Source organism: Buteo buteo, chromosome 10, assembly GCF_964188355.1.
Source record: "Buteo buteo chromosome 10, bButBut1.hap1.1, whole genome shotgun sequence".
In the NCBI taxonomy this organism is placed as follows: Eukaryota; Metazoa; Chordata; class Aves; order Accipitriformes; family Accipitridae; genus Buteo; species Buteo buteo.
Window position 1 is genome coordinate 801,575 of NC_134180.1, and position 20,339 is coordinate 821,913.

Sequence of the window (20,339 nt, forward strand, 5' to 3'; positions counted from 1 at the left end):
TCACTAAAAGAAAATCTTTTAGCTGCCAAAACTCAGTCTTTCTAAATATGGGGCAATAAACTTGCAGTCTTAAGGGTTCAGTGCTCTGGCCGGCAAGCATTTCCATTGCTTTTCTGTACCCAGTGTCTGGTTTAAAAATAAAACTCCTGAAAGCCATTACAACTACATAAACACACCGATCAATTCTCCACACAGCTCCTTTTCCTCCAAGTTTCGCAGTTAGTGACCAAGTTCTAACCGACAGGAACAGTCTCCAAGTAACACATGTTTCAGCAAAATACAAATCACATCTTCAGCACAGTAAATCTGCTCCCACTGCCTTGCGTCAAGTCATCACCCCTAAACCTCTATTGCCATTGCAAAAATTACAGGGGGGACACAAGCCCAGGGGAGCAGCTGGAGCTGGCTGCCCTCGCAAGCAAAACACACGAGGAAGAAAAAAAAAGAAAAATCAGGAATTACCTTGTAGAGAGATGGGAACTTTAGCCAGAACTGCATTTGGGACATTTTAAAACAGCATTCAGTTTGCTGTCGGCAGAGCAGGACGTGGATGAAGCAGTAAGGTGAGATTTTTCAGTATATAACGGAGAAAGGTCTTCATTCATGACTGCAACAGCAGCAAACAGCCAGGAAGAGAGCTCATCAAGGGTTTTTAAAAATTAACATGCAGAAGAAAGGAGTGAAAATGGAGGAAAAAAGGACAGCCATACAGTGTGTCTGTCCTAAGCCTGTGGAAATTTGCATATAGTGTTTAGTCATGAAGGAGAGTGCTCTTACTTCCTCTAAGTACAAGGGCTGACTTTCAGGAAATGATGCCTGCTTGGTAAGTCAGTGAAATTACTGGCAATGCGATGAGAATTACTGTATGTGGTGTAATTCAACCACAGATACACTGTAAACAAAGCTGTGCTCCGTGGCGGTGCGGCCAGACGTGGGGCAGGAGAGGTCCGGGCAGGAGCCTGGCTCCCGCTGGCCGATTGCCCCCCCCCGGTCACCAAAGAAAACACCAGCATTTGCCCCACAGCAGCCCCTGCTTTGGGGCTGGGGGTTCCTGCCCTCCTGATTTCAGGGGCTCAGATGAGGTAATCAAACTGAAAAATATTATGAAAAGTATTCACAAGTTGTTTCTTTCGCCCTCCCAAGACCCATGTGCTTTCTTTTGTCTTCAGTATCTGCCCCACCCCAAATATTGCAATTAGAACATAAAAAGGAGTAGCCATTTTCTTAACTTTCTTTTCTAGATCACTGTTATTTCTCCATGTCCAGGAACTTTGCCTTTTTTTCTAAGGCCTTCCCTTTTAACTTTAACAGTTTTGGTAACAAAAATAAGTAAAATTTCTGGTGGGAAATGGAAAAAGGCACAAAAAGGGGACATCTGAAAGGGAATTGGTCGTCACAAGCTTAAGGAAAGTCTGCTCCGACACAGTCTGAGGCTCAAGAAGAAGTGAATTTGCCAGAGTACCCACAGCCCTCCAGAAAAAACATGAGAACTTTTCTGTTTGCTTTGTGTGCAAGAGGTTCCTGTTTGCTTCTCCCTAGCACAGCCGGCAGCAGCATCGGTGCCGGGCTCTGGCCGTGGGGTTAGTGCCCCCGAGCTCCCCAGGCAGTGCCCAGGGGCTGCTTCGGCACAGACCCGGGCTGGACGCTGCCCCACGCCATGTCCAGGAGCACAGCTACGCTGCTGAACACTCTCAGGCAGCCATGCTGCCAGAGGGCAGGGAGAAGGACTCAACCTGACCGGCAAACCCGGCAGAGCACGAACCCAGCAGTGCAGATGCATGTGCTGAGGACGGGGAGAAGAGCGCTGGCTACCGATCTCTCCGTTCTTGCTCCGAGTCTTTCCACGCAACCATGGCGTGGCCTCAAGTGAAACGCAGCTCGTCACTGTTCTGCGCTTGGTGCCTGCTGTCATTGCTGATACAAGAGCTCTTGGGACTTTATGCCAAGAACTGCTGGAAAATCCCACATTGCAAGGCACTTCTGTCACTCCATAGTTCTGTTTTTTGAGAAGACAGCAAAGGCCCTACCAGGCTGCAAGAGATGAGAGTGGAAAATGAGGTGCTCTCCAACCCCTCTGAGAATCAGGGGAGACAAAGCGGAAGAGGATAGTTTTGCTTTACGACGTCGGATGAGCACAGAGGACTGGCCCCTGCAAGGAAGACACGCTGAGTCCTGGGGCTGAAAAACCACCTGCAGGACACAAACCCACAACGGGGCTCATTTCCAAGGGCAGCTGGGTACACAGCCCAACCCACTGCAGCACAGCAGTTCCACAGGGATTAATACATTAATAGCCCTTAATAATGAGGATCCACGTTCCATCGTGCAAAACACCTAGTACAGAAGAGTTTTTTCAATAAGCAAATGGGAAAGAAGAATGCCTTTCCCCAGGCACTCGGACTGCAGCCAGGGATGCTGGTGCCGCGGTCGGAGAAAGTGAGGAAAGGGCAGCCCCAGCAGCCCTCGTCCCGGGAGGAGCCGGAGCATCGCTGCTGGGCTCTTCCTGTTATTAGAGCACATTTCACCTCTCGGTGAAGGCTGTGAGCAACAGTTACACGAGTGCTGCTACGGAAGAGGCATTCTGCAGGAACTGTGGTGAAAATGAAGGCTTTGGTTTCTGTGGGCAGCTGGTTTGGGGTGGAGAAAGGCAGTGGGTTTTCACTGCTGCTTTTATCTGAATTTGATTGTATTTAATTAGCTGGTAGTGCCCTGGAGCTTGGGATAGGTGCTTTAATGATACATTTGAAGTAAAGAGACCAAATACATTTTTTTATATGTCTTAATTAATGACCTGCTGGTGACTGCCTTGCTGTGTGACCTTGATTAAACCACCAACTCTTGCCTAAGACTACCAAGGTCTTGCTATTTATGCAACCTTTAAAAAGCAGGTGATTTATTTCCTCTTCCTTTTCTGTTAGACAAATAGGACAAAATGTAGGCAACAAAACTGGACCGCCAAAAGGAAGCAAGATGTAGGACATTGTTATAGATAACCAGGACTGCTAAATTGATTTTGCAAGACCACAGTAATATAATCCCAGAAGATAAGATAACCTGTGAGAAACCGCCACCCAGAATTTTAACAACCTGTCCTAGGGGAGAAGACATGCCACAGCATTTCTGCTCTCCACAATTAATTCGTGAACACGCATGCTGACAGACAGGGACAGGAAAGCAGAATTATTCCAGCATTCATATGAATTTGACTTACTGTCTTCCAGCAAAATCTGAAATGTACAACTGTCCTGCTTTCGGCTGGGATAGAGTTAATTTTATTTCTAGTAGCTGGTATAGTGTTATGTTTTGGATTTAGTAGGAGAATAATGCTGATAACACACTGATGTTTTCAGTTGTTGCTAAGTAGTGTTTATACCAAGTCAAAGGTTTTTCAGCTTCTTATGCCTGGCCAGCAAGAAGGCTGGAGGGGCACAAGAAGTTTGGAGGGGACACAGCCACGGCAGCTGACCCAAACTGGCCAAAGGAATATTCTGTACCATCGTGCCTAGTATATAAACTGGGGGGAGGGGAGAGGGGGGGGTAGATCACTGCTTGGGAACTAATTGGGCATCGTTTGGCAAGTGGTGAGCAATTGCATTGTGCATCACTTGTTTTGTATATTCCAATTCTTTTATTATTGTCATTTTATTATTGTTATTATTATCATTATTATTCTCTTCCTTTTTGTCCTATGAAGCTGTTCTTATCTCAATCCACGAGTTTAACTTTTTCCCCCCCCGACTCTCTCCTCCATCCCACTGCGGCGGGGGGGGGGGGGGGGGGGGGGGGGGGGGGGGCGGAATGAGCAAGCAGCTGTGTGGTGCTTAAGTTGCTAGTTGGGGTTAAAGCACAACAACAACCCAATTAGTTACTTTGTTGGGTAACCTTCACAGCATCCTCTACCACCTCCTAATCACTGACCTACCGGACAGCTTCCTGAACATGCTGATGGTTTCTTGAAAGCATTTGCTGAACTTCTAGGAAAGCACAAATACAAATCAATATAGACTAACACACCTGCACAGGAGAAGACCTGGCAGCTCATCACCCTCACATAACCAAAGAGCCCAGGACCAAATTTCCTAAAACACTTCGCTGCCAAAAGACAGGGTTTTCAGACATGTCCAAGCACACTCCAGGCTCAGCTTCCTGACTCAGTGAGACACTTGTGAAAAAAGCCATCGGGCCCCTGAATGTGTCTGCAAGCCAAGCTGCTGGGTACCCATCCCACGCAAACAGGCAGCTGCAGGGATACCTGAGCAATGCCTAGGACACATAATCAGATCGCAGCAATGTGTCTTGGAAAAATAAGTCTAAGAGTAGCTAAAGGGTAGAAGAGTACTAAATACCTGCACGCTACAGTTTGTCCTAACAAGGTTGGGTTTTTTTCAGAGGGATGAAAGATGGGAGAGTACGTATTGTACAGCCCATGCCTTGCTTTTCCTGTTCCCACGACACGACTGGTTTCACTCAGCTGGGTGCAAGGCTTTGCTTTGCATTTTGGCTGTTTTGAGAACCAAGAGCCATTCCTGCCACGCACAGGGCAGCCTCTGCTCTAGTTTCAAAAGCGAGCGAGAGGAAGCAAGGTGCATGGTGAGTGACTGCACTGAGAGGCTTTGACGAGTTGAGACCACAAATGGCTTATTTTTAAAACAGATGCTAAGAACAAGGATAACGAAGCAGCTGGTAGGTATTTTATAACCAGAGATGAAATTCAGTGTGTGCGAGGGGGGTGTTCAGATCTGCAAGCCCTGCCAGCACACGGCTCCCTTGAGGACTGGAAATTTGGAAGGCAATTGCTGCTTGTCAGGAATGGGGAGAGGACCAGGAGACAGCCTGCCACTGAGCAAGCGCAGAGGGGAACTCCCAGGCTGGCGTCCCTCCTTAAAATAAGGAGAAAGCAGGAAAACTCAGGAAGCATAAAGGAAAGCCAGCGAAAGAGTAAACTCTTGCAGGTGATCCTGAAAGCTGGAGGAAACTAGTGCATGGCAGCAGGCAGTGAGATGCTGTGACTCAGGGAATAACATACATATGAGGCCGGGGAAAGAAAAATGACTGAAGAAGGTGTTCATGTCGGAGGCAGTATTTCTTGTGGTGACTGCTGTGGTAGGACCACTGGTGTTTTGAGCGCATTATGGATCAGGACACACAGTGACCGCCAGCGGAACTGGAGACAGGGAAACTCACTCAGACTGACTCAGACCCATTCTGCTTTGAATTAAAGCATCTATTTTAAAACATCTCCCAGTGGTCTGCTATTAAATTATATTACCAGCATTTTTTAAGAGCACTCTGTGTTTCAGACCAGTACTTTTCCCGCTTTTGTTAGCTTTACAAAGGGGAGGAGGCAGAGAATAGTGCTTGCCAAGAACTTCAGAATGCATTTCTCCATCACCTCCTGTGCTTTTTCTCCTGCCTAGAGGTGGACATCACTGTCTGAAGGCAGCAATACAGATGAAAACTAACAAGTCTGGAATAGGGGAGATGCCAGAGCCCTCCAGGCCCTCATAGCCCCTCCCTAGGGCATCCCAGCCAGCTCCTGCAATCCACAGTCAAGCACGACTGACAACAAGTTATGCCTCAAAAGGAGAATTACTCTCACTTAACCACAGGTATCTCCACCTGAGATAGTCCCAAGAGCTCCGCTTATATATGGAAGGGAAAGATTTACTCCTGAAATACAGTTCATCCAACCAAAAGGAGATATTGCTTTAGAATAACATAAGCTGCATCCCAGATGTGTCCCCTCCTCCTCGGTAGCCAGCTCAGGGTGGCTAAATCAGACGATCAGAGCAAACCAAGCACTGAGTCGGTGAATCCTGCACTGATGCCTGAGCCCTTGAAGGAAAGGGTTGCAGCACCCGCACATACCTGCCTGCTCTGGCCCTTCACCGTGAACCCAGTGCATGGGCACCGACCAGCTACTGGCATGCCTGTCTCCAGCACTGCTGACCTTCACACAGCTCACAACCGAAGCAGCCAAACCCTTTACACATGCCAACAGCCCAGGCTGATGCCACTGTCTCCTCGTACACCGATGGCAATACTCACTCAGCTCCAAGTTGGGAGCTCAGGTGGGTGTGTGGCCATGTTATCTGGTGGATCATCCCAAAATGCATTATCTGGCAGATCATCACCCAGGCATCCTACACGCGGTGAGCCACAGCGATGCAGGAGCCCACACCGACAGCAGGGCAGTAGCAGACACACAAGTACCATACTCACGGCCATCCTGCTGAGGAGTCCACACTGTCATCACCAACACAATTTCACCATACTTACTGTAACTAGGTCACATCAGCCATTATAATCACAGCCTTCATTTCTCTAAACAAAGGCCTGAAGTAACTGTTAGGCATCTCACCGAAAGTGTTTATAAAGTGTAATTAAATCAGCCAAAACCCCAACCCTGGAGTGCAAAAACAGAGACATGAGCATGTAAAGCAACTTGTTCATAAAATGCTTCAAAGGCACCAGAGCCAGTTAACTGTCTTCAAATTGATTTTAATATCTGTATTCCCTGTAGACATAACTCCAGGACAGCAATAGGTAGGAAGTTCCAGGACGTTTCTTATTCCAGGAAACTCTTCATTTCAGTCAGAACCAAGTCTTTCATATAATATAATTTAATAACTGTTATATTGATTTCTCTTAAATCACTACAGCTCTGTGCACTGAAGCACTTTTAAAAATTAATACTTTTTTTTTAAGAGTAGGTTAATTTCTCCCCCTCCCCCCCCTTTAACAAGAAAGATTAATAGGAGATTGCAAGGGTCTGGTAGTGAAAAAAGGGCTGGTTTATGATTAACACATGTGGTCAAGAGCCCCCATACACCACAAGCAGATCAAACAAGGCTGTAACTGCATCTTTACGGCATTACTGCAAATGACCCTACGCAAGAGCAGCCAATTCCTCCCTGCCCCCACAAGCTAAATCAATCTGGACTGACCTCCTTCCTCCAGTCCAAGCACAACTCAAATTTTAAAAAGGGTACCCCAGTTTCCTGCCAAAGCATTTATACGTGGAGTTGCTTCACTGAGGAGAAAAGGAAGGAGCTTCTGCAGAGTCCCCTTGCACACCTGCTGTGTCCACACCTTCCATGCTCAACAGGAGCTGCTCACCCTCGCTCCAAAAAGATAGGTTTTATTTTTCAGTGTAACCTATGGCAGATGAAGTCAGAAGAGGTGGCTTCTGTGTGTTCAGAAAAGTTCTGTTCTGGATAGTCACAAGGAGCCAGTCAAATAAAGTTAAGCAAAGGGAAATACAGATTGACTATCAGAAACAGGCAGGTTCATTTTAGATAACAAAAGGCTCAGAGGAAATGGGCAGAGTCGTGTGTTTTAAGTAATTCTAAACAGGATAGAACAGTGAAGTTTAAAGAAAAATCTGTGGTGGCTAAGAGCAGCAAGTATTTACATGAGAGGTATGCTTTTCTAGAACAAGCTGCTCTGCTTTTTATGATACGGCTCTGGGGACAGACTACAGCTCAAAACACACACCTGCCAAGGGACAGCAGGTGCCAAATCCTCCTGGATTTAGTGTTTTGTTGTGGCAATTAACAGCTCTTACCACCAGTGACACAAGATAGCATTGATATGATAAAAATGCCTTTGCAGCAGAATTACTGCACACAAGCACTAGACTCCAACTCACCAGCACCTGAGACTGAAGAAATAAACAGCAGAAAGTGAGGGAAGCAATAGAAATCAAAACCTGCTTCTCCTCAGAACTTTGATTTCTAAGGACATGTGTGCAGTCAGTAGACTTTTTCCATAAGGAGATGACACCACAGGGCCGGGGCAAGACTTTGGCTTAAAACAACAGTTCCCAAGATCAAGAAATGCTATCAGACCCCAATATGGCCTCATATAATTTTTTTCTAAACCTCAGTTTAAGCCACTTGTTTATATAAAGAATGCCAATAGACCGGCAAGGATGAATCACCCAAGAGCAAGCCAAAAAGCAAAAATATTGGGGAGGAAACAAGTTCAAGTTCACATTAGGCTGTTCTGACCATGGAAATGAAGCACCTTTTCCAATATGCAGAAATCCATTCAGCAAGGCTGCTGCAGTGCACATAGAAATCGCTCTTCACCAGACCCAAGCAGCAGCAGCAGCAAATGATTCAACTAAAAAGAAGTTCCCAGAGCAATTAACAAACATGGCAACACCCATTCATGGCACTCTCAGGCCAGCAAAGCCTTTACACTCTGAAGGGCCAGTTGAGGGCCTCCATAACAAAATACAGAGAGAAGATAGAGGGAAAGCAAATGACAGTGCTGGAGGAAAACACGTCAGCCTTTCCACTCTCTGAACCCTCAAGTCCCCCAAACCATAGGGCACGTGAACAATCCTCCAATCATTGCCACCAACAGAAAGTGTTTACTACACAAATGCCTCAGAATCATTAGTCATTTGCTCTTTAGACCTTTTATACCCTTTTTCAGTATTCCTTGAAAACTCTTTAAGGAGACAAGCTGCCTACAGGCTACGCAGTCTGAGGCCAGGCTGGAGTCCTGCTGCAGCCTAGAACGGCCACAGGTACATTTTGGGGAGGCAGCATCCATCGGCTCGCTGTCAGATCACACACAGGGATTACAAAGCATCACTCCAGATCAGAGATGACACTTCCACCTCCTTCCTCTGCACCCCTCAGGACAGCATGCAGAAGTCAAGCACTGGCAGGCTGCTGAGTTACACAAAGGGCTGTAACCCAAGGGGGTAGCAAGCTCTCCTGTGCTGATAAACTATCACAGACCACATTTTGGCATCTGAGCAAAGGCAAGAGAATAGTCTGTATTCATGTATGAAGGCAGCACAAGTTCTCACGTAAACATCCAATCTACCTTGTCTGCCCAGTGACCACAGATTTAATCAAGAATCTCTTACCAAAGCATGCAGCAGACTCCTCATGTTCTCTCTCTGGTTTCACTCCTCTGTTTGCCATGGTCGTAACAGCACAAAGTTTAATGGGACTTGCCACTCCTACCACTGCACTAGGCAAGCGTGGAAAAGATAGGTACTTTCCTATACAGTCACCTGGAAAGAGGTAACCACCCAAGCTGCTCGCACACCTTCTGAATGGCATGTTTCAGCTTTCCAGACAGATAGTTAATATTTAACAGTGTGGCATCTGGGACAGCAAGAAATCAGTAAAGTGGAAAATACTGCTGAAGCAAGGGATGGAAAAGCTCCAGGACGCTCCTGGATGACTCCATACTGATGCCACTGCCTCCAGTTAAGTGCCTGCTGCTCTACCAGATCCAAGCTCTAATTTTAGCTCCTGTGAAAAAATCATCAGCTTTTCTTTAGATGAGCAATAACTAGTTGTTCAGAAAGTTCTAGGTTTTATCAATGGATTTCCAGGTTAGTGCTTATTGCATTCTAATACGTGAGAGCAATAGAAGCAAACTATGTAGAAAGCTCAAAAGTCAAAAGCAAAGCATTCAGAAAGGCTCATCTGGCTCTGTACTTCAGCAGGACAAGCCATTTGAACTGGAGGATGACTATAAAGACTGAAATGCCTCTTAGAGAGACAGAGCACACCACTAGCATTATTTCACATTAATGGGCACTGTCACACCAGACACCTGGCGAGCATTCATGTCCACCTGCCCTGTGTCAGCTCTAGACAGACACCATCCTTCTGAGGTACGAACTCAATCAGATCAGTTTCAGACTGGAAAACAAAGCTCTAACAAAGGTCATACTCACTGTTTCTCAGTTTCAGAGCACACAGGGTGACACATCACTGCCTTGGGTTCTCTGTGGGAATCTCCAGAAAGCCCCAAGCAGTAACGCTCAGTGCAAAGGCTTACAGACAACCACCAAACAGGACAGAAAAGCACCTATAAAAATGCTCTGTTCCTCATGGGAACATACATGGCACTACCTGCTATTACTTGGTACAATAACCGAGCAAAACAACTGGCTTGGCTGTGTTAGATTCAGAGACAGAGACTCTATTGGAAAGAAAGAGTCCAAGCACAAGAGTAACTGCCTACAACGACTTCACTCCCATCCATCACTTCCTCTCCAAAAGGATGAGTGGCACAAGAATTATTTCTTGTTCTGGAAATCATCTGAGGTCACTTATGCCTGGTTTGTCTTAGAGGCCTCCTGCTCTTTTATGACCTAGCCAACACAAAGAAGCATCTCCTTCTCACAAAGAATCTCCAAAAATCTGTTCTTCCAAGCTGGCCGAGATCAATTTCCATGATGCAGCAGGGGAAGGAAGCTGATCGACCACTTAGATACTAGAAAATACGTAAGTTAAAGAAATAATTAAGCCCTTTTCCCGTTAAACCCATCAGCCAGATTACACCAGACCTGCAAGCTGAGACCTATGGAGAGGACCCCTCTCCTCCTTCCCATCGCAGACTGTTAAATGCCTTCCACAAGTTGATGAGATCACATTTCTGTCTCATTTCTCCCGCAATTAATTCTGCAAGGAGCAAAGATCAATGCTATTATGATTCATTTACTTATCTGGTTTTATCCAGTTAGAAGACTCTGGTCAACAGCTACTGGTGACTGACCAGACCCGCTGCGTCAGGCAAGTCACTAACATGAGGCACTCCCAGCAGGTTTCCTCAGGGAGTTGAATTGGGACTACCACACCAGTGGCTCACCTCAGAAGGCACAAATCCCCAGCATATGTAAATCCAAACCTGCAAAAATCAGAGCCCCAAGGAGGTTCAAAACCTCTCTTTAGCCATGCCAAGAAAATAAAAGCACAATGGGGGGGAATTAACACATCCCCCTCAAGAAGAGGGGAAATGCATCAATTTGCTGCTGCATCAATTAATGAACCATGCAGGAAGAAGAGACAGATTACAAAGAAGAAAGTTTCTGTTTATACATGTGTCTTGACATTCAGCAGTTACTGAAAATAAAATACATTCAAAAGTGCACAGCAGCTTAACGGGGCCTACTGAAGTATTTCTTGGTGTGTCAAAGCACGATGTTAGCACAAAGTACATCCGTACTGCCCCAGTTTATCCTTGTGTCTCCCTTGTGCTGTTTTCAGCAGTTTAGGGCTACGTTGTAAGGCATGCTTAGAATTAATAGTGAAACATCTAGAAAGGTCAGTCTTCACCTGAACACAGAAGAGGGGAAAGAAACCCCAAACTCTGCTCCATCTCACTCAACACTCAAACAGTGCCCCAGTGCTTATATCTCACACCAAGTCACAAACCTGAAGCAGACAACTGTGATGTTCAGATTAGCTAGTTCCCACACTCAAAGGAAGCTTGGCTCTGCTGGTAAGCTTCTTTGTGAACAGAAAAAAACCAAAACTTTTAGTGAAACAAGTTTGACTTATAGATGACATAAATGAAGATTTTGAAGAGAGCCCATGATTTTGCACACCTTAAAGGTTCCTTTGAGACCCTTCAAGCACCCCTGAGGCTTGAAGGTCCAATCTGTCACCAACTGATGAGCCCCCAACCAACCTGTTTATCAGGTCTCATTAGAAGACCTTAAGCATACTAAAACAAACAAACAAAAACATCACTAATTTCTAATATAAGCTCCCTGTAACATTGTTTGACCACAAAAGCTATTCTGGACATGGCTTGAAGCATGTGTCCATCCCAGAACACTGCCACTGCCCTGCTCCTTCTCATGTTTCTTGTCTGATGGGAGAGTCATGCTCAAGTGGCAGTTCAGGACACAAGTCAGGGGCTGAAAGTAAAGGGGTGCCCTGTAACTCTGCCTGTACTCCTCCTCCTTGGCTACTTCCCACAGGGTTTTGAAGCATGGCAGGCTGTGCCCTTTGCCTGCCTGAGGCAGGATGCTGGACTGCATCTGGCACCTGCATGCTTCCCAGATAACCAGAACAGAGACTTACTGAGATAGGAGAGCTGAGACTAGGGAGTTCATTCAGTTTGGCTGTTGCCTTGATAGGTCAGAGCAGGGTAACATTCTGCAGTTTTACTCACTATGTATCTTCAGATGCTGAGGGAAACCCTAACACAAAGAACTTACACAGCCAGACACTGATAATATCTGTATTAACTCCTAGAAAGGATATAGCTAGTCTGTTCTTCATGCCAAGTCAGCTCTGTCAGATCAGCTGCTTTCCAGTCTTTACTGACCAATTTTATCATGAGATGATGCCAAAAGCCAGTGCAACATTTCAAAAACTCCATGGAAAGAGCTCCTTCCCACCCAGAGAGATCCCTGAGGTGAGGATGCCTCTTGGTCCCTAGAGATGCCAAATGAACCAAGCTGACTATTCATTCCTCCCACACTTCAGCCCTGCAAAAAATAAACTGGCTCCAATCTCAATTTGCTAGGCACTGAGTTGATGTAATCCCTAAATATTCACTATTCAGGAATCCGCCACTTGTAATCACTGAGAACGCACATGCAACATACGCAAGTGAAGAGTGTTTCTGGAGGCAAATGACTTAATTGTCTGAAGCATGTTCAAATTCATACTTACCAAAACCCTCCTGCAAACAGGATTCTCCCATGCACTTTCAGTGTTTGTGTTAAACATCACTTTAAAAGACAGAAGCAATTTTACCACAGAGAAGCTCCTACCAAGCCAACAGATAGCTTCTGAATTGCTGTTGTCAGAGAATCTATCCCAATTGCACACAATTCCTATCAGGTTCTGGACAAATTTAAGATATTGCTCATCTCTTCCTTTCCCCTCAATAAGGCAAGACTGAAAAATAAAACCCATCACCATAAAGTACCATTCTCCCCCAAAGCCATCACTATCTATGTACTTACCTGAGGAAAATCACCATTTTTTGGTAAGAAGTCAGTGGGGTCCACAGATGCATAGTTTGTATCCAAGAAATGTGGTCTGCTGATGGAATTCATATAAAAATCGTGAGGGGAATTAAAATATTGCCTGTAAGGAAATGGGAAAAGCAGTTATTTCCTGTCAGTCCTGAGCATTTCTCAGGTTGCTTCAGACTCCATCATCAGCAGTGAAGCTGCAAATGTGGGATGACACATACAGGAGACTGATATTAAAAAAAGCTGTGTTTATCCAAAAGAGAAAGCTAGGCAAAATTATACATCTACCAGTTATATCCTACTTCCCAAACTCAGTAGTGCAAGAGTCCGGAAAGCTGTATTAAGAATTCAATTCTCGGCAGTTTGTGTAAACCGGGAAGGATTTAATAGATAAAAACGTTCTGCAGGACTAAATAATATTTCAGTCCTGACAACAAAGCAAAATTAAGCCTCTGAGATGTCCCAGTGCCAAGCGTTTGATGGGTGTGATGGAACCTGACAATCACACTACATAAGGACAAGCATCAAGTTTCTCAGAAATATCACACCCAAACGCTAGTTCAGGCCATAAAACTGAAACAGCCCTGCAAACTAGCACAGGCAGGGAAAGAAAACACCACCCTTTGCACACCCTCAACAGGGAGGTTTACCGCTCACAGATCTTAACTTAAAGACAGATAAAAATGGAAGGGTTAGGGACATGCAACCCTAGACAGAACTATGAGCCCAGGCAGAGATGAATTATGGATTTAACTGATCATACCTAGTTACAAAGCAAGTTCTCTGCTGAACTAACAAGTGAAAAAAGCAAAGGTCTTCCAACTGCTCCCTCCTGGGTAGGGCACATGCCAGTGCTTCCTCCTGCCTCCCTGCCCCCAGCTTCGGCTTCCTCTGAGCAGAAAGGAGGTAAGAATTGCAAAAAAGCAGTCAATTCCCCTCCTCCTTCCCAGGAGTAGCCTCTGGCCTGTATCGATTGTCTTCTGGTTTTGCTATTACACAGGCAAGCCCTTTCCCTCTCCTCCAGGAGCAAGGAATGTGCTTCGTAATCTTTCCCGTAAGGGCTATGCACTCACTGCTTGGGCAATCACCACCCAACACGTTTGCATGCTGGAACCACTAAAACGTTTCACCCGATCTGACTGGTTTCCTCTTGTGGCAAGTTGTATGTTCTTCATATGCCAGAGTTACAGAACCCACAGCAATAAACTTTAACAAGGCACTGGAGGGGGAGGGAGAAACAAAATTTAAAAAGAAATACTACCCAGGAGCCGAGCTAGGGAATGACTGCACTGCCAAAGCACTATTAAGCAATTAAAATGCCATGTGTGGCTAGCAGCTCATTAATACACCATGCTTAACATCTACATATGTATTTATGTGCAAACACAGTTATCTTGCTCTGCTAAATATATTTTCCTGCTCTTTTTTCATCATTAAAGATAATACACTCAAAAAGGAACAGCTCCCTCCTCCTCTTTTCCTTTTTTCCTTCTATTCAGTGCTGCCACTGTTTTACCTACTGCAGAGATACACCAAAACAGCGACCTAACCCTGTGCGAATGCAGAGGTGGATTTAGCACACCTGCACCTAATAGCTCTGACAACCCAGCACTGACTCTTGGCTCCTCCTAATCCATTCAGGCAAATTAAAATCTGTGCATAGATTCTGGGAATGAATGTATTTACACACAGGGAAAGGCTTGTTTAAATTGCTTTCAAGTTGAAACTGCTGTGGTCTCACTGTCTCTCTTGCATGAGGCCAGAGCTTGGCCAGCGCTAACGAACTAACCAGGGAAGGGGAAAACTATTTTTACTGGAAAAGTGAACATCGCCTCCTACTTCACCAGCACCTCGTGGTCCAGACAAGAGTCAGTTAAGGTAACAGGAAGGAGACCAAGACAGCCCCAACCTCCCTGGCCTGAACTGCTGTGGAATGACCAGCTCTGGTATGTTATTTTGCTTCCCTTAATCTTGGTTTTCAAATCTGTGAATGTGAGATGCACTTTCTTCTTGCAGTCTGAAACAAGAGCCAACAGCAACTCAGTGCACTGCTTTGAGATCCTCTTAGGAAAGCCAGCAAGTACGCAGTGTTTGCTGAAGTCCTTTTAGTACCTTTGGTGCTGTGCTTCACCTTTCTTTGAATAAGAACTTAAAGATATTCAACCTCATTTGAAGAGCTGGCATAAAGCCAGTGACAAGTTAGCTTGAATTAAACTGGGGGGAAAAAAAAAACACATTAACTGAAAGAATCAAATATGTGAACCTTGCTATATTGCCAAAGCAAAGATGTGAAAACAGCCTCATAGCAAGATTGCCCTCTATGCACCTGCTCACCCTCTCCAGGATTTAGTTACTGGTAAACTGCTCCATGGAAGCTACTCTGGGTCAACAGCTTCCCCTCAGAGGCCAAGGGTGTTCACTGGATAACTAAAAATCATTTTAGAAAGGAAATTTATACTGGGTTTAATCACACTGGATTGACAAAAGACTGCCCATTTGCACTCAAATCCTAAGATCTGACTTCAAGCTGCAGCACTGAATAAGGAACTGGGTGTCCTGGAGAATAGAAAATTCCACCTGAGTTCATCAGCTCCAACACTGCAAGCCATGTCCTGTCATGGAGACGCTCAGCTTGCTCATGAAGAGCGAGGCTCCAGCTAACCTGGCCCATCCCCAAGCCAAAAGCCCTCTGATCAAACTGGGAAGACTGCCAGGGACACGCACAACTGAGGTCCATCCAACGGTTGTGGGCAAGTGCTACACCAGTCCCTTTCAGGACACTGATTCACTTTAACCATTAAGGTTGGCTCTTGAAGCAATCAAGGCCCTACATCAATTACTAACCTCATAATAATTAAATACATATGCTTATTACTTAGTCAGTGAAACTCATCTCTTCTGTGCTGAGATCAGAGTTTAATGAGTTAATGCTAGGGAGTTTGGAGTCATCTTATTTTACTTCTTTCAGCTGCAGAAAACCAAGTGCTGATCTTGCTGAATAAAACCAGACTTTAACCCAAATGACTAAACGCATTTAGTCGTAAGTTCTTAGAGAAACTATTCTGCACTAAGGTAAAGTTTAGTCCAGAGAAGCGCTGTGCTCTTCAGACAGAAGAGGCTGCACTGGCTCCAATCAGCCCCCCAGAAGAAGAATGCTCCATTGCAACTCAGCCAACATCAACACCACTTTGCTTTGTGGAAAGGTAGCCACTCCAATGAAACCACACAGACAAAAAGGAAGGAATGCTGGTCTCCCACTTCTGTTTGAACTCTCTTTCACAAAAGAGGGAATCTAGCTGAAGAGCTCAGTTTGAAGAAACCAGCATTTCGTTCTGTGAAGAGGAGGTTCTGTGTGCTGACCCAGTACACATCCTCCAACAGGTACTGGGTAAGAAAAATAAGCATCTGCTGCCTGCCACACAAGCAAAACAAGCCACTAAAACCAAGCCCAAAAATTCAACTGTAAGAAAAAAAACTTTAGAAATCTAACTAGAGGGACATTTCCCTGCAGGAAAACATGAAGGAAAGCACATGAAGGTATGCAATGTTCAGAATCCAACGAGCACCAACAGTCTTACTGCAGAGATGTTTCCGACCCTTCTTTATGTAATAAAGCAGATAGCCCAGAGAAATTCTTTCATCCCTGAGTCCTGGGATGTTATGAGCTGGGTGAGGAGCATCTTTGGATTATATCAAGTTCAGACAATTGCTCTGAAGAGCAAGATTGCGTTTTTTGCTGCCATCCACTCTAAACATAGCAGCAATGGAACAGCTTGGTACAAGGCAAATCTGAGCTGACATCTGACTGACTCAAATCATTTGATGTCAATCCAGCCAGTGGATCTCAGGGTAAGGCTATTTCACATACTCCAGAAGAAGGTTATTGGGTAGAATGGTTTTGTTGGGTTGTTTTGGTTTGTTTTTTTTCTTTTGTAAAGAAATTGATAATTTTCTTCCATTTTCCTGAAGCCCAAGACTTTCAACAACAGGAACACACTGTGGACAGGCTCTTACAGGAATCCACATCTCAGAGGTGAGCAATGCAATGCATATCCCTCCCAGAAGATGGGTCTCCATACTTTGACAGCTTAAGCTTGCTAGAACAACACTTGTTTAGACTACTGTGATATTGTGCCTGCCTCGTATGCTTCATACTAGCTGCTCATCCACACATCTGATGCATCTGAAGCCCTTCTAGGGCCATGCTGCAACTTCACTGGAGAACTCCTACATGTATTTTGGCCAGACTTTATGCTCTGATGTTATAGCCCTCCATTCAGAGATGGAAACTGCACATCTCAGGCCAGCAGAAGATCAGAGACAAGCTGGCAAGGTCAGAGGCTGCCTCAGCATTGGTTTGGCAGTCTTCTTCCCCATCATTAGACCAATTCATGTTTTTCAAAGCCTACTTTACTATTTTAGCAAGGAATACTCCATACGTAGGTGGCAAAGTGGAAAAGGGCATGAAAATGGCAAGAAAAGGGGGTTGTGTGTTTTGGAAACTGAGGAAGAAAGCTTTGCTCCAAGTTTTGAGAAATACATTTTTGCACATGTGTGACACTTCCAACAGCACAAGTGGACTGACCCAGATTTCCCTGAAGCAAGGAATGTATTGAGCCTACAGCTGCAAAGGAAGCCCAGCTCTTCAGGGATAATTGCCTTAGAAATGAACTGAGCTACAGCTCTTCCCTGCAGGGGACCCAAACCTCATTTGTTCCTTCAGCAAGGTTTAATACACTGTTTACATTTTTCAGGTTAAGAAAATCTGAAACAAAGAGACAAGCTTTGGTATCTTTTAAAGAAATTCTCTAGCATGAAAGTTAACTACTGAAAAGAAACAGGAAAAACCTGCTTCAGGATAAAGCTGTTGCTATGAGAATAAGCCACGTCCAAACACAGACATTTGCAAATGAGATTTCTTCTGCAAGAATTTTGAAGAGAAACTTGTACTAACTCTAATGCCATCTGCATTTTTCTATTTTACAACACAGGCTATAATTACAACTCCCTTTAAAAATCCCATTTTTCAATGTTTCCATCCCTTTCAGGATTACTACCTGTAACACCCTAACCCTAAAATCCACCTAAAAAAATATTCAGCTGCAGTTTTCAAATACAGAAGGACAGACTTTTCTTGTGAAATACAGATATGGAAAATTTCACCTGAAAGGTAATTTTTTACAGTTACCAGGATATGAAAAACAGGAAGCTAAAGGTGCAGCCTTGGCTAAATAATTCTCTAGCAAATAATCACTACAATAAGCCTCATTTCCAAAAGTAACTATAGCAAAGTCAACAAGTTTACATTTGCGTTAAATGCACAGGCATGTCTTTGCAGGATGAAGGCTATAACATTTCCAGCAGAGTTGACATGAGCAGCAGGGCAGCACTAAACAGGAAGAAAGTGAGGGGCAAAACCAGAACAAATGGTCAAAGAAGAAAACCCAACACAATAGATGAACACAATCTAATCTTGTGGTTCAATACAGCAAAACAGAAAATCTGTTATAGCTCTCTTGAGGACTCACAAAGTGTAATTTACAGGAATCATGCTTAAAAAGTACACCCTCTTCCAATCAGAAACAGGCTAGCTAAGAGCAAACTGGTAACTCCTCTCAAATTCTCACTTTGGGAGTAACTAGCAAGACACAGCTCCGTTCAGCACCTGTGGGACAGCTTCTTGGTAATCTTACATCAGGAACTGCCCTATTCTACCCACCCGATCATTGCTGGCTAGCTCACTCTGCAGACTGAGGTGGACCAGGCACACGAGAAGCAAGTAGAACTAACAGAGAGACAAAACACGTCTCATCCCTCTGAACAGAGGAGCTGATTCTCACTGCTGCCAGCCAGGCTGGAACTCTAGACGCTCACGAGGATAGATCTCTGCTTTTCCACAAAGATGCTAAAATCCCTTCAGGAAGGAGGTTAAACTAAATCCTCGAGCACCTGGAACACAGTTATTAGCTCACGATATCAAGTTCTTTCTTTTATTTTTCCTTCCTCCCACCTCTGACCTAAATAAAAACACATCCTGTACATCTGTGCCACTCCCTGTATTCACAAAGAGATCAAAGCAGCCGTCAATCAGCCTTCAAACCTTCTTCCCAACAATCAGCATCTCCCAGTCCAAACAGAGTTCCACCCAAGTGGCACAAGGCCACTTTATGTTGTCCCAAACATCTCCTGTCATATCCTACCTCCTGATCCAGGATGGAGGTTCATCACAAAGGGGGGAAAGGAAGAACAATGTTTATTGTTATGCAAAGATTCCCCAAAAATGCTATTTAGGGTATGTAATCTAGAAAAGTTTTTGCACTGAATCTAAAAAGCACATAGCTGATGCCTTTCCCATCAGACAGGGCCACTGTTACTGTGCAAAGGTTACTGAAACCCATCACAACCCTGCTTTACAGCACTAAACTGTGCTGTATACTAGGCAGCTTTACTTAGAAGTCAGTCACAATTTCTCACACAAGCACATACTCATCACCTCACACCTTGTGGGATGAGGTTATCGGTGAAGAACATCCGTTACAACCAGAGGAAGAAGTCATGACTCTTGATGAACTCTGGGTTGTGCAGTTAGGGGCTGTGCACGTTTTTTTAACATAGACATGAGATGGTAGCATTTAGTCAGCTTCCAGTCACCTACACAGCAAAAGATTTTAACTTCACCAGTAAGTCTGCCACCTGGTACCGGTAATACCTTCTTCCTTGTCTGCACCATTTGTATAAAGCTAGAGATAGCATGATGTATTTGCTCAGCTAGATGCTGCTAATGGGGTGTTTTTAAGAACTCCATTAGTGGAACAAATCCAGGCTAAAACAAGGCTGTTCCTCCCTTACAGCAGTCTCCAGGTTTACGAGAAATCAAAATTTTTAGCTTTTTTTTTTTTTAAAAAGCTGTTTGCTGCTTTTCCTCAAGATGTAGCAGTTTATGAAATGCCACAAGATCACTGTGTGATGCAATTATTTCCCCATCAGTTAGTGAAAAAAAGTAAACAAGAAAAGCAGTAAAGAAACAGTTGAATCATGGGGTGTGCAAGAGCAGAGGGGAATTATAAAAAGGAGAACAGCACTCACTGGTTTTCACTTGGGAAAGATGAGGTTGGGAAAGAGGCAGGGTAGCAGCTACTCCATGAGTCGGCAGCCAGCATGGAATTCTGAAAAGAGAAATCAGAACAGTTACAGCAGCAGAAGTCTGGCATGATTACCTGCAGCTGCAGATCTGAGGCCAGGCTCATGACTTCTCTTCCTCAGTGCTTTCTATAAGCAGAGGTGGCTCTTCATCTCTCATAGTAGGAGAAATTGAGTGCTACACTCCTGTTTCAGCTTTTGAACCTACTTTCCTATTACTGTCCCCAGAAGGACAATAGGGTCAGTCCCCTTTCCTAGCCCTTTAACCTCAGTCTCTGCAGAAAGCAAGCACCAACCCATTAACTTGAAATTGGCTTGCATAGGTAAACACCCAAAAACATCGTTCTTTTCTTTTTGCCTCCCCACCTCCCTAAACAGTCTCCAACATTAACGGGAAGCTTTTAGCTCAGCATGCACCACCAATACAATCATGGAAAGAATACAG

At 44.7% G+C, this 20,339-nt stretch overlaps 1 protein-coding gene across 3 annotated transcripts in view; it reads right to left on the reverse strand.

Annotated features, from left to right (window-relative positions):
• Positions 1–20,339, reverse strand: part of SBNO2 (strawberry notch homolog 2) — a 67,300-nt gene that overhangs the window by 32,841 nt on the left and 14,120 nt on the right. For 2 of the 3 annotated variants that reach the window (XM_075037752.1, XM_075037753.1), the window contains 2 exons: positions 19,841–19,920; positions 12,743–12,866 (listed from right to left, as the gene is read on the reverse strand). In XM_075037752.1, the coding sequence (XP_074893853.1) occupies positions 12,743–12,866; positions 19,841–19,920 (204 nt within the window). Of the gene's footprint in view, positions 1–462; positions 722–12,742; positions 12,867–19,840; positions 19,921–20,339 lie in introns of those variants that run through there. The other variant, XM_075037754.1, reaches the window with a different exon arrangement.